We start from the raw sequence: 17,220 nt of genomic DNA, 5'->3' as shown, positions 1-17,220 counted from the left end.
TAGTACATTTTATATATACTAATATATATAAAAATATGTCAACTTTAAGGATTACTGATAGAACAATGTATCACTGATAACAAAAAGAAACCATCAAGAACTTAAGAAATTTAGGAAATAAGTATGGAAAAAGTGAGTTTTTCCTTTCCTAAGTATAGAGGCCACTTGTTTAAAACCTGCTTTTCTACTTCTTGTTACATGTGTGAATCTAAACCACAGTCTGAGTCTTCTCTAAACACATTTAGTACAAAGACAATGCAGACTCTTGTATATCAGCATAAGTGAGGCTGCTATATGTGTATGTGAAAATGTTTAGATGAACACACAAATGGGTAGTTACTAGAAAAATAATCTTCCAATAAGTCATTCCATCTACTATTTTTATTTGGTGATTTCCAACAGCCAGATTGGAGCATATCGTTAGCTTAGCTTTAGTGACAGTATGTTTTAGAATGTCAAGCCTCCTAATGGATAAATACCTGTAACATGGATTTGGGATGTGGTAATTCTTCACCTTGATAGATCTTTATATAAGCCTAAAAAAAAAAAAAGAGAGAAAAAGAAAAAAAGAAAAAGACTCATGTTCAAGTAATTGCATTCAATATTTCTCTAAGCCTGTTAAATTGTATTCTAAGGTCGAAGGTCTTGACGGTTCAAAAAAATAAATAAGGTCTTGATAGTTTCAGGAACTGTTATCTCTTTCTCATACTTTAATTCCCTCTTTCTTAATTCTTGTTCCCTTTTCCTGAAAGGTCCTTTTCACACATCTCCACTTGCCAATCCCACCCTTCTTAAAGGCTTAACTCGCTACCACCTCCTTTAAAACTTTCTGAGATCCCTCTGCTAGGAGTAACATTTCTTTTTCAGTTACTGACAGGAATTTGTACCTGCTGCTGCCACAAGCTTTATGGAACAGATCTGTTCAAGGGCCCTGAGTCTCCTACTAAATTCTAAGCTCCTCCACAGTGTTTTATGCACAGCAAGAATTCAAATTTTAGATAAATAACACGTCATTTATTGCTGAGAGTGGTGAAGGTAAATAATCACACAGGAGATATACAACCACATTTTAAATGACAAAACGTGGATTTTAAAAATTGATATTTTAGTCTTTGGAGCATCAATCCAAAAATTATATTGGTAACTGAAATCCACTATATATGTGTGCTGGTTACAAAAAAAAGTGTTGTATTTGGGGCTCCCTGAGGTAAATAGGTAAATGCAAATTAAAATAGTTCCACTTCAAATTGGCCCTTGGTGCAGAGAGCAGGAAGTGTGGAAGAATTTTCTCCAGTAGGAAGGCCAAGTATAGCCCGTTAGGGAAAATCTTCAGAATGAAGGTGAAATTCAGTACAGGTCATGACTGAAGACTAAGTGGTATGAACCCTGGGAAACACCTCCTCCCCCAAAAAGAGATAGACTTTTCCAACTCCTGGATACATTTATGTTTCAAAATATATTTCCCTCAAGATGAAAGGCGATAGTAAAGTTACCTCAAGGAGTTTTCTCAAAAAATAATTTCAGAAAGCAAGCTCCTCTTGGGAGTCTAATCTTTTTAAAAATCATTTCTATATAGTCCTCATGCCTTTGCCCCTATATTACAAAGTCTATAATTTTTTGTTGTTTAAAACAGGAACTGCATTCCCAAACATGTCAAATCTAAGTACTCACAAATTCTCTAGAAATGAGAGTGATACCTTGAAGTACTCCACCAGACCTCGGCAGGTGATTTTGTTCCCATTGATCTCTTTAACGTCTAGGCTCTCAGGACTAAGTAGCCAAGGAATTAGTATTTTCAAGTTTTTGATGAATTCTTCATCTATTTCTACAAGTAAAAGCAAATTCATCATTATTTAAAAAATCCTGTCCAGTCCTCCATGCCATAAAATAAAACATCCTTTGATTTCCTCTGTTTCTTCCCCAGTGATAAAGCTATTACACACTTTCCCATCATCTAAATTACTCCCGAAACCCACTTTTCTCAGGGTGAACGATACTCCTCGCCCAGTCTCCTATGGCTGATCTTTCTTATCTTCACTCCAATTACTTATTTATCTTGTCTTCCACCTATAAAATAGCTTTCTTGATATTAAATGCTATACAAATGTTTTACACCCCATTCACATAACCAGTTCATGTATTCTGATGCCTTTAAGTCCTGTTCATGGTTCATGGTTTTATATATATAGGGTCATAAAGGGGGAAAGGGTGGATATTTACTGCTTTATAAGATGCATTCCCTCCAGAAAATGTATCCAAAAGTTGTTCTGTATTTAGTGTGTCCACCTTAGGACAAGTGTATAGAAGTGGGTAAGGTGTGGTAACTACGACTCAAGTTCAAAAAGATAGTGATGCCGCTGCTGCCTCTAGTAGTGAAACGCAGCAACACAAAATAACATCGAAAAAGGCAATGGAGGCCTCGTAGCTAGTGGATCAGAGGTAGTCTGAGTTATTTGGTACGACTGATTGCCCATAACCCATTTTATAGCATTAGGTTCAAACTTAACATTACGGATTTAGCAAAGTAATACGGAAAACAGATCTTCAGAGAAGACTTTTGAACACAGCAATAATTTTTTTAAATCATTATTTCAAAACATATAGAAAAATACATAAAAAGCAAGATATGTCCAGAGACTTGGTATCTAAGAAAATGCAGTAACTGCCTATAATTTTTTAAAATCTGAATTTCAGCAGAGTCACTTCAGCAAAGTCAGGCTTTGGGACTGGTGATTTCTGAGGTCTTAAGGATAAAGATTCAAACCTTATGATTGTGTTTGCATGTTCCCTGCTTGTTATTATGACCCCAGCATACACTGAAATACTAGTTCACATAAGAATTTATGGTTCTCTTCTCTTGCTTACTGCTTTTATGACATGTATGAGCATGACACTGGAAATTCTTCCAACTTTTTTGCTTCATGTTTTGTACAGCTTTGAAATTCGTGTCCGTATTTCATGAGGACTTGGACAGGAGTTTATTCAAATTTATTTTTCTGTTTGCACTGTACCAATTTTTACTGATAATTGTGCTTTGTATTAGTATAGGTTTATTCAAATGTATTTATTATTGTGGTTTGCTTTTAGTTACCAATTTTCACTGAAATACTGGTATTTGTATTATGTTACTATGTTCCTTTGTTGTGTTTTGTTGCCTACTATGTATTCGTATTCACTGATGCTAACAGTTTCCTTTTTTGCTATATGATTTTATGCTTTTTTCAACATTAGTAGAATATTACTATATATCTAGAATATATGAATTCTTCCTGAATTTCTGTATAAAACAAAAAGATTTCTCCTTATAAAACCACTTTAAAATCACCTTCAAAACATGTACTTAAATTCCACTCCCCCCAAAAATTTCCTTATAAAATTGTTAATGGAGTAAGATACAACCTGTGTATCTAATGCACCAGCAACTGTGTGAATTATCATCAAAGTAACCAGTGTAGCACCATACATTTGGATTAAAAATGTGTTCTGAAGATAGCATTAGCCATAGTCTATTTCTACAAGTGTGTTGAAAGAGTATGTGAGAAACTATCATCAAAGAATTTTTGCACAATTGTTTATTCAAAGACATTTCTTCCCCAGAGGCAACCACTCAGATGCCAGCCCTCTGGAGAACAGCATGGCCAGCAGACAAGACATCCTGGATAGAAGTAACACAACATTGTAAGATTCAGGATGGAAAAATAATGTAGATAGCAGACTTTCAAAACTGCCCAAAGAAACAATGAGGCAAAGTAGAACATTTGGGCACACAGAGGGATTTAGCAGCAGTTCTATAAAGCCTCAATTAAAATGGAAATTTGATGGGCAACTGAAGCTGCCTTTCATTTCTCTTTCTCTCGGGCTAGCCACTTTGGTAAACTCGCAACGTATGGGTAACTGTAAACCAACTGTATGAGTCAATATATGTTTAGACATGTGAGTAAAATTAGATGGAGAACAAATCTATTAAAAAGTACAATTTATATCTGCATGATTGTCTTAAACTCTCTCCCTGAGTTCTTTCATTGCAAACTGTATCCATTAATTTAAGAACTGTAGCTGTGTACTACAGGAATGAAACAAGGCAAAGTACTTTTCTGTCCCAGTAAAGGACTGTTGTTGAAGGCCTGCCCCTGCTCTGCCTGTTTATGGCTCTCCAACCCCAGAGAAGAAAGAAAGGCCTTGTGGGAGCCCTCTCTTTATGTAACATATTCAAAACACATTGAAGCCATTAGGTAATTGCACAGTATCAAGAGGTCTGTGTGCTCACTAGTGGGTTGGAATTCATAAGTGACAGTGAAATTGTAGGATCCTGGAATCCATGCATTAATATGTGCCTACAGCTGTCTGTTCTGTTGTATAAAGAAGAGACAATTTAAAACATGTATAAAAACAATGCTGATGATTGAGAAATTGGGGGTTCTATTTATGATATTAGCTGCCATAGTGAAATATAAGGTATCTGAGAATAAACGCCATGGATACATGGGGAAAAATATAGGTTTGCTTTTCAAACTTGCCAGTTCCATAAAACTGGACACAATGTTAAGTTGTCCTTTTTAAAAGTAATTTCAAAGCCCTTTGAGAACAACTGTGGTGCAAAGCTTGTTATGTCACTGTCTCATCACCCCTGGCACAATGCAGAAAGGCCACAGTAAATTAAGCAAATGTCTGAACTCAGTGGTGTACTCAATGCTAAGCTTACAAGTAAAAAAGTCAGAAATGTCTTTGTACCACCTTGTATCAACTGCAAAGCAAATATCTAAAGACCTGGTGATTATTAGGCAAGATTAGCTTCTGCTTCTGCAGACCCCTGCCTCCACCTCCCACTGCCCCCCCCCTTTTTTTTTTTAACAATTTGAGTTGCTTTGGAATCTTTAAACATTAGTCATGCCTCTGTTTAAGAGATAATTACATGCTGTTAGTTTGAAAAACACTCTGGTGCTTTTGGTTTTTTAAGAAACCGGTCCTCATCCAGAAGAGGATTTCATTATTACTGAAGTTTTTAATGATTTATAATTAAATTCTTTAGCAGCAGTTTTAAAGAGCTTCACTTCAGTACTATGCAATATTTCTTTCTATCTCTAATTATATAACTTAATACAAACATTCCAATAATATAGGCATCTATTTTCCTTTTTCATGTAAATAAGGAAAATTAAAAAGAAAGATATTAAGGAGCATTTCTCAATACAGAGGTGAGCAGGAACCTATGAGAAAGGGCGAGGGTTACTCCCTCCCAGGTGAATGCAGGATTTAGCCTATTTTCTCAGTGTATGTATTCAGTACCCATAGAATCCCACAGTTCACCAAGGAGGTACTCTAGCATGAGCCCGGGATTCCCAATCCTCCTGAAAATTTCTAATCATTAGCCTCACATCAGTGGATAAACTAAACTAGCAGCCATAAGCCCAACGGATAAAATGACATTTTTGTAATCAGACTAAGTGACATAAACAAATACATTAAAAGACAGACAAACCTTTCAGTTTTCCATCAAAGTTTGGATTGGTAGCTACTTTTAAGCCAGGATGAGGTAGCAGAAAACAGGAAATTTTGGTGAAACAGGAATGGATGTGTTTTCGAACATTCTGTAGTTCTTCATGCTGGTTCCCCGAGACCTGTAGTAAATCATTCTGAAGTTTAAACTACTTTCAACACAAACTGAACTACAAAAGAATTCTGTGGCATTTATATTTGCTGTGTCTGTCTGGTCACAATGATAAAAAATGACAGGACAGGGCTGATACTAAATAAGGAAAAGTTTGGGGTGAATTTGCCACATGGCCATATCTAAGTATAGCATACATATGGCATTATTATTACAATTAATAATCGTCTACTCTTACGCTAACTTAGATGGGCCTTCCCATTTTTTAGTATAAATTAGTGGGGTTTCACTCTAGCTAGTTCCTACAAATTCAAATTTTAATTCAAAGTACTCACAAGAGACATGAGTAGATCATAAGATATTCCTACCTTCTTTTCAGGAGGTACTCAAGACAGCCTCTTGTCACCTGGTAGGTATACATTTAAATTCTAGAAAGGCATCTGGATAGTTGGATGTTTACTTAAAAGCTAAACTGCCCCCTTTTTTCACATGTATTTGACATTTAACAGTACAAACTACCCTAAAAGTAACCATAATTTAAAAAGGTAAGCTTAGAGATCCTGATTATCGAGGAAGATTTTTTAATCTCCATTTTTTTTTTCTGATTACTCAGTAGGCATTTTGGGAGATATCTGTTCAGTGTAAATAATTCATTCAGTATTGAACTATCATGACACAGCAAGTGGAAAGCCTCCTAATATCACCTTCTGTGAACTACTAGCAAAATGTCCTGAGATTGACTTTGGGGATTTCAAAAATTAAATATTTCTGTTAAATTGACTTTAAACCTCTATTAAAACACTAATCCAGATATTTGTATGTCAGTCTTGAACTGATTTAATTCTTCAAATTAAAAGTTTTATCTTTAGGAATAAATCATGGTTTTATAGATATTTACAAAAGAACTCTTTTTCTGTATCATAATTATTGATCTTGTTTACAGTTGTAACTCTGACATTATTTTAAGTTATCAGTCTTAGTTTGTTCATAGAGATACTATGAAGGTCAAATGAGATTGTGGCTACTGAGTATCTATTCAGCAAATCATTCAACAAAAATAATTTAGGTTACTATTGGCGAAACTTCATGCACCTAAATAGTTAACAAACCTTGAGGCGTTTTTCCAAGAATTTGGAGCCACCGTCAGCTCCATATGAAAATTCGTATGGGAAACTCCAGTCTCGAACAAGAAATATCAGACTCTAAGAAACAATAAGAAAAGATTGATAAAGGAACTCTAAATTTCCTCCCTCTGTTTTTTATTGAAATATATTAGATATTATTGTCATTTGAATAGTGTTCTTCTCCACATAATGGAATTAATAAGCAAACATAAAACCTAAGAAAGTTGTTTCTGAGCAATCTCCCCGCTCTGAGATCATCCTCCCTGTTTCCACTGAATATGAACAGAAAGCTGCTCCCAGACTGATTATTAAAGTTACATAGTGCCATTCAGCCAGTTTGGGGCATGTCTGTCAGTTTTCAGGAAGCTTTTTAGGAAGATTCAAGTTTTATTTGAGGAAACTTTTCTCCTTTCATCTGTCTAAATATTTTTCCTCTATTACATTTGTTCCACTCTCTTCTGCAGGGGCTCTCATTATGCATATCTGGTAGGCAGAGGGGTGAGAATCCAGGTTTTGCGGGGCCCTGAAGGTTATACAATCTGGGGGGGGAGGGCTCAATAGGAAAAAGGTACAAAAATGGGCTTGAAAGTTAATATTTATTTAGAGTAAGATACCTTTGTAATCCTTTTTTTCCCCCAGTTTTCAGCTGCAAATGCTTTGATCACTTCTTCATATGATAGTTTTGAAATATTTTCTGTTGGAAAGCTAATTCAGTCTTTCCTCTAACAAGGCCAAAACTTTTTATTATAAAAATGTTTTTATTATTAATAGTTTAGAAATATTTCAGCTTCACAATTTGTTATTTGTAATGTCATATACATTTTTAGTTTCTTTATCTGTCAAATAGAAATAATAATGGAACATGCCTCACAGGAATACTAAATGAGATAGTATATATAAGGCATTTCGAACAGCGCCTGGCACCTAATGCTATGTTAGCTATTTGATTTTGATTTCAATGCCCACATAATATTTTCACACACGGATAGGCCATAGTTTACTTTGCCATTCTCCTAGATGTCTTCCAGTTTCTCTACTATTCTAAGAAATACATTGAAAAAAAAAAGAAATACATTGATAAACATTCTTGAAGCTGAATATTTGTTCACATCCAGAAGGATTTTATCAGGAACTGTTTCCCAAATTAGAGTAATCATTAGAATCATTCGAGAGGCTTTTAAAAGTACAGAATTCTTGGATCCCACCCCATACCTACTGAAACCAAAGTAAGAGTAGCTTTCATTTATTGAGTGCCTATTATAAGCCAACCACAATACCAGAATTATATACATGGTATTTCATGCACTCCTGCAACAGCCCCAAGAGAGGTTATAATTTATTATTCACCTTAAAAGAGATATATAAAGATCACCTCCACCCTCACCTGACATTAAGTAATATGCCCAAAGCCACACAGCCAGAGTGGAAGAGTTGGCATTTAAACTGGGCATTTATTCAAAATCCCTGCTGCACTGCCTCAAAGTTAAGTATAAAACATATAGTTTACAATCTGAGGCATTAAAGCACTCTTTTATAAGTTAGATTAAGTTATACTTCAAATTTTAGTTTCTGAAAAAATGTAGGAAGTTGAGAAAAAGTAAGAATATTTAATGAAATTAGCTATCTTTGAATATTCTAAGAGTTTACATCTTTGGGTTTCTAATTGAAGCTTTTAGTCTTCCCCATTAAATTTTATTGATATCTCTTTTAAGCTATAGGTTCCTTTTCCATCCCTTTTTTCCCTTCACAGTTTATCTGCTGAAGAACCTAGGAATTTGACATGTAGAGATTCCCACAACCTGGACCTTGCTGACTGCATATTCACGGGGCATTAACATGCTCTTTTGTCCTCTGGATTTCCTGCAAATTGGCAGCTGGATGCAGAGGCTTGATCTGACTCCAGTTTTATTTTTTTGGCAAGACTATAGGAAGCAGAGTGTTCTTTTATTAGGAGGTACATAGTATATGATTATTTCTCCTTTGGTGAAGTTATGTCATCTTTGCTTAACTGAAGCTCATTCTTCAGTAGATTTCTCATTAAGGGCTCATGGAAACAACATTCTTTGTGTTCTTACATGCTGATAACAGTTTGTGCCCTTTATAAGTGAAAGTCAGTTTTGCTGGATATAAAATCCTTGGCTCACATTTTCTTACCTTAAACAGGGACATTTCTTAGTTTGAATTATGGATATTTCTTGTTTCACTACAGTGGAAGCCCGTCCCCCCACTTCTCTCTCTCTCTCTCTCTCTCTCTCTCTCTCGTGTGTGTGTGTGTGGGGGGGTGTGGGTATGGGTGTGTGTGTGGGTGTGTTCTGTGGATTCTTGTGGGGAGAGGAGAGGTTCTTGTGGAGAGGAGACTTTTAAAACACCTATATACACTATCTTTAAATAGTTCACTATCTTTAGATAGATGTCCATTCTTGTCAACATTTTGTCAAAATATGGTAATTTGCATTTAGAACACTTCTACCTAAAACATGCATTTTGAAAACAGAGGTTAGCTAAGAAGCAACTTTTGCGAAATAGAGGCTCATGAACCAGGATAAATGAAACCAACTATGTGGATTTGGCAATTTTCGCATTTTTCTTGGGAGCATTTAGTCTCATTTCTTGGTCTTTTTCACTGGGCATCTTCCCAAGTCAACATAATGAGGACCATGTGTAGAACAGGATCAAAGATGAAGTCTTATTTTCTTAATAAGCAATCTATATTCTATCTCCCTATAGTGTCAAATTCCAAGCTCCCTGCCTAATGGTCCCATCCAGTGACTTGCTGGTGTAAACTGGCTCTCCAGCAGCAGCAACATGCCTTGATTTGTAGCATTTGACAATTTCTGTTGTGCAAACATGCCTACCATGGCTGATGTTAAGCTACTAACAGTTTAATACTTGGCTTATATAATTCCTGAATATTTACTAGTTAGCTCTCAAAGTGGTATGAGCCAGCTACAGTACCACCACTGGCCCCATCCCCTCCCAAAATAATTTGTATGCTTTACATTTATCCTGTATGGAATGCTATGAATCTCAGTTCTTATTTCAAAAGCCATCCATTTTTCCACACTGCTGAATTTTGATTTGTTCATACATATAGGTAGAGATAAAAACTCAAGAATACAAATTACCCTAATTTGCTCAGATAAGAATATCTGAAGTCATACTTTTTAAAATAAATTAAATCCAGTCAGGCAACTGGGGCAAACGATGGACCTACACCATGCGTATCCTACAAATGATCATATTTTTTAAATCATGAAAAACATCGTAACCTTTGTTTATTTCCCTTTGGAGACCATATCCTTTAGGAAATTATTCAAAAGGAGTGCTATAGCACTACTATTAGTAGTAATGAAAATGGGAAAAAAACCCAAATGCTTAACAATTAATTGGGAATGGCTATACAAATTATGGCATATTCATATATTACATAGCTATTAATATTATAAAATGTGGAATATATCAATACATGTGTTGATTATGTCAGTATAAAAAAGCCTACATAAAACAATGTTATTTGAATTATAATGCTAAATTTATGTGCACATCCATTATAAATATGTGAAAATACTCCCAAACTCCCAGGAAAAAACTCTTGTAGAGCCATGTAGCCAGTAAATACCTGAACCGGTTGTAACCTGTTTAATCAATCAATTTCAGTTTTAATTTCAGTTTCGGGTAATAAGTAAATACTAGAGCTTGTTTTAAACCCATCTAATTAACTAACAACTCACTTCAATCAACAGCCCACTGAAAGCCAACCAGTGACAGCTTCATACTTTAAAACTCAGTCAAGTAGCAGAAGACTTGCTCCAGAAAACTGACTGAGGCTGGTGTCAACCCATTTCTCACCTCTATAACCAACACGAAACATACTTCTGTGTAAGACAAAAAAATCATTCAAAAACTGATGTCAACCCATTCTTGTTTCTTTAAACCATGCAAATCCAAAACAAACAAGCCCCTAAATCCTACATATAATCGTTAGTTTGTTCTGCTCAATGAGACTGTGCCTCACAAGCATAACTCTTTCACTTAACTCACCAATAAATTCAGCTTTAGTTTTTGCATCAGATTTTGAGTGATGGTCTCATCCTCTGGCGATTCCGGAAGCCCCACTGAGACAGTTTTAAGTGCCCTCACTTGGCAGCTTTCCCTATGACCCTCAGACTAACATGTGCATTCTCCTTGTCCTTGGTTCCCAAATTTCATTTGTCCTTCGAATTTACTTGCAGGTGAATTTATCTCAACAACGATCTGATCTGAGTTCTGATTTGTTTCACTGAGCTCTTGTTGCTGATTAATTTGTTACCCTAGGATTTTTGTTATAAAGACTCAGTGGGTCTTTATATGGGTCATTCGTTCTAAGTCTTTGTTTAACCTTTAGTTTTGGAAGTGTACTCATTTTATAAATAATTATACTTAATTTCTGTATAAGGTTATTAGAACTTTTGGTTTAGAGGTATACTATTTAGGAAATGTTTTTGCCATTAATCTGTTTATGGTTTTGCTGCTTGCTTTACCTTCTTTTGTTTGAAAATTTGTACAAAGTCTTGTCTCATGTATTTTATCTTGAATTGTCTTTTGTCACTGAATGTACAAGGAAGTGCTCTATAAAGGACAGATAGAGGCAAAGGCCTAAAAAGTCCCCAGATTAATCAGGATGCCCCAAAGACTAATGGCTGGAGGTCGGTTAAACTAGCAACAAATTTATGCAAAAGTAATTAGTCAAATTTTGCCTTGGGTCCTCTAACAAAGTTTTCAAGAGGACACTCTCGCTCTTGTCAATTTGTGAGTCTCTTTGTTTAGTCCATAATGCAGGATCAATGATTGTCAGATTATTGATTGTACAGCACTGTTCTAACCTCTCATTGCTTGAGGAACCAGATGCTTTTCATAAACACACAATTTGACCAGCTTGTTTGTTACAGACGTGTATATATCAAAGCTGCAATCTCCTCCTGGAAGAATTTCTGCTTCCTATTTGCATTGCATTATAATCCTAATATTTGCACTTACAATAATAAATGATCTTTAAAAAATTTAGAATAACATTGTGTTGAGCTCTGGACATGTCAAAATAAATAATTAATACAGTTTAGAGGTGCTCTATAAAAATCAAGAGAAAATATCAAACACTCATCAGTTAGCTTCTTTGATTAGTAAACTGAGGCCTCAAAACAAACTGCTGACTCCCAAATAATGTTTGATTCAACTCTATCTTTCTGAAATTACCCTCCCGTATCTCTCTCTACTCAGTTTTGTCACCAATCACTTCACCCCTTCAATTCCTTCTGCTCCTTCCCCTGACCTCCTAAACCATTTCCTAAGGAATTTTTGCAGGAAAAAAAAGTAGTCACATTGCCCCAAACTACTTAAAATTGCTAGACCGGAAGGCTGTTGTAAAGAAGCTGAATTTAAACCCTGGTCTAGAGTTCAGTTTTAACGAATTTCTTTTAGCCCAGGAAGACAGAAATTTGCTGCAGAAATTCAGGATTTTGTTACTTACTGTCCTGAACTATCAGTTATTTTCCAACTAGTTCACTTAATTGTTAGTCCCTCAGGTGGGAAAAAAATGGCTAAAAGCAGTAGGATAAGAAAGCCCAGAAGGACATTTAAATAACTCAGGTCATTACAAAAAAAATTAAAAATTTTTAATAGCCTTTCAAGGGCAAGAAAAATAGAAAAAACACCAAACAAGGCCATTTCAGAAGACTTTCTCTTCAAGATGAATTGGACATAGATTCAAAATTGTGAACAATATAAGAATGAATCAATAGGAAACTTTAAAAATAGGGTTCAGGAGATTTTCAAACAATACTCTGGGTACCTAAATAGTCAAAGTAAAGGGAACCTTGTCTTCTCTTTTTAAAATGTGCTCAGACATAAAATACAGGAATCAGAAAAAAACTTGAATGAGAAATTATCAACTTAGAAATTTCCAATTTATGGGTGGCTTTTCAGAAGGGCTTGGATAGTTAACAAGGTAGAAATAAAAAAATCTGTGGCCCTCCAGATAAAAACGACCAAAATATCCTCTGTTCTCTAAGACTCAGGGAGCTTATCCATAAGGACAGCTATAGATACTGCAAGCAGAAAATCCACTGGAAGAAACAAAGCTTCATATTAGCTAAAGATACCTACAGTGTGTATGATTCAAAAAGAAACTGAAGAATCTCTTTGAGTAAAAGTCTCTAAGGATATAGACAGAAAAATTAGAGAAGACTCTATAAGAGTCCAGATTAACCCCTTTCAGATTATCGTAAATCTTTCTTTTTTATATACATAAAAAGATTAGGTCATGGCAGGTATTAAATCAGCAACACGGTCAACATCAAAGACTCATTGCCTTTTATGGCCTATTCCTTGTTTCTGTAGCCAAGGCTTATCCTCCTTGCCTCAGAGCAGTTGCAGCCTTGTTAATTACTTGAAGCATCTACAAACTGTACTAGGACCACCTTTAAATCTGATGGTACAACATACAATCACTATTGCTAACTGAAAACACCTCACTTTTTTCTGTTCGTCTTAACTAATGCAATGTGGTGTTTTGTTTTTTTTTTGGTATTACCATCCATTGATTTAATACTTTCAATTAAGAAACTCTACTAACTTTATCCATTGGAAAATAATTTCATGATGGTGTTTCTGCAGTTCAAGAAGGGCCATGGCACCTAGTATAAATATTTTGGACACTCTCACACCAATTTATGACTTACTCTTTCTTAAAAATGTAAAGAGGTAATACTAGGCTGGATACATAATAGCACACCAAACTTGAATCCAGGTATTCCAATTTTGAGTCCAATGAGTTTACTTGTATAAAAACTATATACAATCCTAAATATGCATATAACACCATAATTAGCAAATATTAATTGGACATCTGCTGTATGAAAAGTAGGTGCTCTAGACTAAAAAATGTAAACTACAAAGCTCCTGTTCTTAAGATATTTATAATTTAGTTAGTGGGATGGGATGTGCACATTCAAATATAAGACCACAAGCTATAGCTCAATAAGTGCCTAGGATTAGGAGGAGGAAGAGAGACATTAAGGTGTGGTGGTGAAGTGCAAGGGCTTTGAGCCTGTGGCCTAGGTTGAAGGCCAGCTCTGCAACTTAAGGATACATGTGACCAAGGACAAGTTTCTTAACTACTTTAAGCTGCGGTGTTTCCTCATCAGTTAAAAAACAGAAAGAAAAGAATAAAAAGGAGTAACAACATTACTTATTTTATACAACTATAATGAACATTCATTTGAATCATGTAAGAAACATATTTAGCACAGTGCCTGGCACAAAAATAAGTGCTCAATAAATTATTATTATGTAGGCCTTCCAGACATTTCATGTACCTACATGTGGCCATTGGGAGAATCCTGGTCTACACTGCTGACCTAATTCTGTGTAACCAGATGAATATTTTATTCTAATTTCATGTTATTCCCAGATCACCTAAATTGCTCTCCAAACAGAACGTGGGATAAGGCAACTTTCCCAGACAGAGAGAAGGCTTTTCCTTTTCCTCAGCCCCACCAATGTGTCTTTTCCTTTCATTTACAGCCCAAGGAGCCAAACGACAGCTTCTCATTTTCTCAGTGAAATCATGGATTTCTCTGGTATGACTTGGCAGTTGCAGTCATCATAGATATGACCAAGGATGTTTTGTTTCAAAGTCGCTGAAATCACTATCAAAGAATTTTATTCTGTAGAGGAACACTCTTAAATCATGGGGAAAAGGGTCCTTAAATATAATTAAGTAAACTAGTGTAAAATAATTCCTAATTTGCCATATGTAGGCCTCATTTGAATGGGAAATTGTGAGAAACAGGTTTATCCTAATATAATAGTACATTATTATATGCTTCCTCTACTATTATTTTCTAGCAATCTTCAGTTTAACCTTAAAACTGGCATGGACTGATCTCCTCTCTAATAATTACAAATCTACTGAAAAGAACATGAAGAATTGAGTTTCACTCTTATCTCACAAAGAGAATTCAGATCTTTTTTTCCCACTTTTTTTGAGATATAATTGACATATAATGCACTGTGTACATTTAAGGTCTGCAACGTGATGATTCGAGATACCTATATACTGTGAAATGATTAACACAGTCAGGTTAGCAAACACCTCCATCACCTCACATAGTTACCATCTGTGTGTGTGTGTGTATCTGGAGAGTCAAATCTATTTCTAAGGTTTAGGATACTGGTGGGCCTTTAAGTGTATAAAAACGGTTAATAAAAATGCTATGGGAGAAAACTGGGATGAATTAATCCAGGAGATGGAGTACTTAATACTGGGGAGATGAAAGAGAAGAGAATAAATGTAATTAGTCCTAAAACATATGCTCAAGAATCTTTCATTCTTGAGCACAGGCTTCTAAGAGAAGGGAATTCAAGTTTGTGTGCAAGAAAATTTTTTTAGGGTTTATTCTTCTTTCTATTACAGGCAAGTCTTAATTTACTAACTACCTGTGCATAGAACTGTACATAGAAATGGTATCCTATCTCTCTGCTACCAGAACCTCCCCTACCATAGATGTCCTCTGCTGGCGTGTACCCAGTTGCTAATTCAGTCCCCAAATATCATGTACTTAAGAATGACCTGGCGAGGGGCTTCCCTGGTGGCGCAGTGGTTAAGAATCCACCTGCCAATGCAGGGGACATGGGTTCGAGCCCTGGTCCGGGAAGATCCCACATGCCGTGGAGCAACTAAGCCCGTGTGCCACAACTACTGAGCCTGCGCTCTAGAGCCTGTGAGCCACAACTACTGAGCCCACGTGTCACAACTACTGAAGCCCACGTGCCTAGAGCCCGTGCTCCGCAACAAGAGAAGCCACAGCAATGAGAAGCCCGCGCACCGCAACAAAGGGTAGCCCCCGCTCGCCGTAACTAGAGAATGCCCGTGCACGACAACAAAGACACAACACAGCCAAAAATAAAAATAAAATAAATAAATTAAAAAAAAAAAAAAAAGAATGACCTGGCGAGTGCTGATTCCCTGGTCCCAACACAAGGATTTGATTCAACAGAACTGGGATATAGCTCAGAAATCTAACTAATAAGCTCACCAGGTAATTCTAATTTAGGTGCTTATAAAATCTTGCTCTGTGTCTATCACCAAGGCTGCAGATCTCATTAAAAGCCATCTCTTCTGTGTTAGCACACAACCTAAATACTGACAGCAGTCTTACCAACCTATCTCAGGGCTCCATGCCTCAGAGAGGTCCAGGAATTATTGGATATATTCAAGGCTCTGGCTTAAAGGGACCAGGATTGAGGAATAGGACCAGGATTGAGGAATATTGTGGCTAGTATTTAAACTTACTAGAAATTAAATAGGCTTTTGTAGACTGGCTTATAAAGATACCCACCATACAGAAATGCCACTGGGAAATGTATTGATATCTAAAAATTGGTTCAAGTGAAGCTTGAGAATATACTTTAGTAAATTGGGGGATGTAGCCTATATAATTAGAGGACATGAAATGGTTAAAGAGTAAACTCCTGGGCTGCTATAGCCAAAAGGCACATTTAATGACATGAACGCTTCTTAGAGTTCACTTTCCAGCTTACTGGGGAATCCTTTTCAGCTCAGGCCCAACAGCAAACTTACTGTTATCACCACATTATAGAACAAGTGGAAATCCTCTCCACTACCTCAGCCCAGCAGAGTTGAGAGAACATGAATGCCCAGCACACAAAGAGAAAGCTGTAGAGCCACGAAGTGGAAAATGAGCCTTTCCCAGGGTAAGAAGTAACTAATGGCTGACCATTTAGCACAGAGCATTAGAGGAAGACAGTCTTGCTTGGTACTGAAAAACAGTCTGTAAATGAAACAGTTCATTTAAAGTGCACTTCAAATAAGGTCTAACAATCTGAAAAACTCCTAATAAGGATTTTGTAATAAGTAATAAGGATTTTGACACAAGGATGTAATCATCTCACTGTAGAGCTATGTGGGGCCTTATGACCAAGGAAGAAAAATTCATAGACCCAAATAGAGACATATCTCCTACCACACCTGAGGAGATATTTTCACCAGGTCCTTAGAGCAAATTGGAAATTATTACCTAAAGTCCTTGTCAAATATGTATGGGTATTACACGTTTAAATTAATGGAAATGTATTCATTCTCAACCAAACCTCTTGACGTCCTAAGGTAGAGAAGCTAAAGAACCTAGTTATTTTTAAAGAATAGTTGTATTAATGAGGTAGCTCCTGCTGGATCATTATACTTAAGATTCAAGTGCTCATAGTGAGCAAACCAAGTGAGAAAATAAGTAACGTCACTCAGAGAATGCTATATTATGCCTTAATTTGGATTATACTTCTTGAGTGTAGTTTACAGCTGGCTTTTTATAGGCTTGCAAGGAAGACTTATTACAATTTGAGGAATTTTACAAATCAGGTTTGTAAACAAGCTATAGCATGTTGGTAGCTTGAAACTGGCCACAGTAGAAGTATTTACACCACAGAAATCAG

General features: G+C 36.0%; 1 protein-coding gene across 2 annotated transcripts in view; it reads right to left on the bottom strand.

Moving 5' to 3' along the window:
• The window catches only part of ATL1 (atlastin GTPase 1), an 88,410-nt gene that overhangs the window by 7,780 nt on the left and 63,410 nt on the right, over nucleotides 1-17,220 (bottom strand). For both annotated transcript variants that reach the window (XM_036841715.1, XM_036841714.1), the window contains exons 8-11: nucleotides 6,718-6,810; nucleotides 5,480-5,618; nucleotides 1,698-1,825; nucleotides 480-536 (exon numbers count right to left, since the gene is read on the bottom strand). In XM_036841715.1, the coding sequence (XP_036697610.1) occupies nucleotides 480-536; nucleotides 1,698-1,825; nucleotides 5,480-5,618; nucleotides 6,718-6,810 (417 nt within the window). The remainder of the gene's footprint in view (nucleotides 1-479; nucleotides 537-1,697; nucleotides 1,826-5,479; nucleotides 5,619-6,717; nucleotides 6,811-17,220) is intronic.

The sequence above is a fragment of the Balaenoptera musculus genome, chromosome 2 (assembly GCF_009873245.2).
Source record: "Balaenoptera musculus isolate JJ_BM4_2016_0621 chromosome 2, mBalMus1.pri.v3, whole genome shotgun sequence".
In the NCBI taxonomy this organism is placed as follows: Eukaryota; Metazoa; Chordata; class Mammalia; order Artiodactyla; family Balaenopteridae; genus Balaenoptera; species Balaenoptera musculus.
The sequence above is the reverse complement of the archived record's forward strand: the minus strand, read 5'-3'. Positions and strand labels throughout refer to the sequence as shown.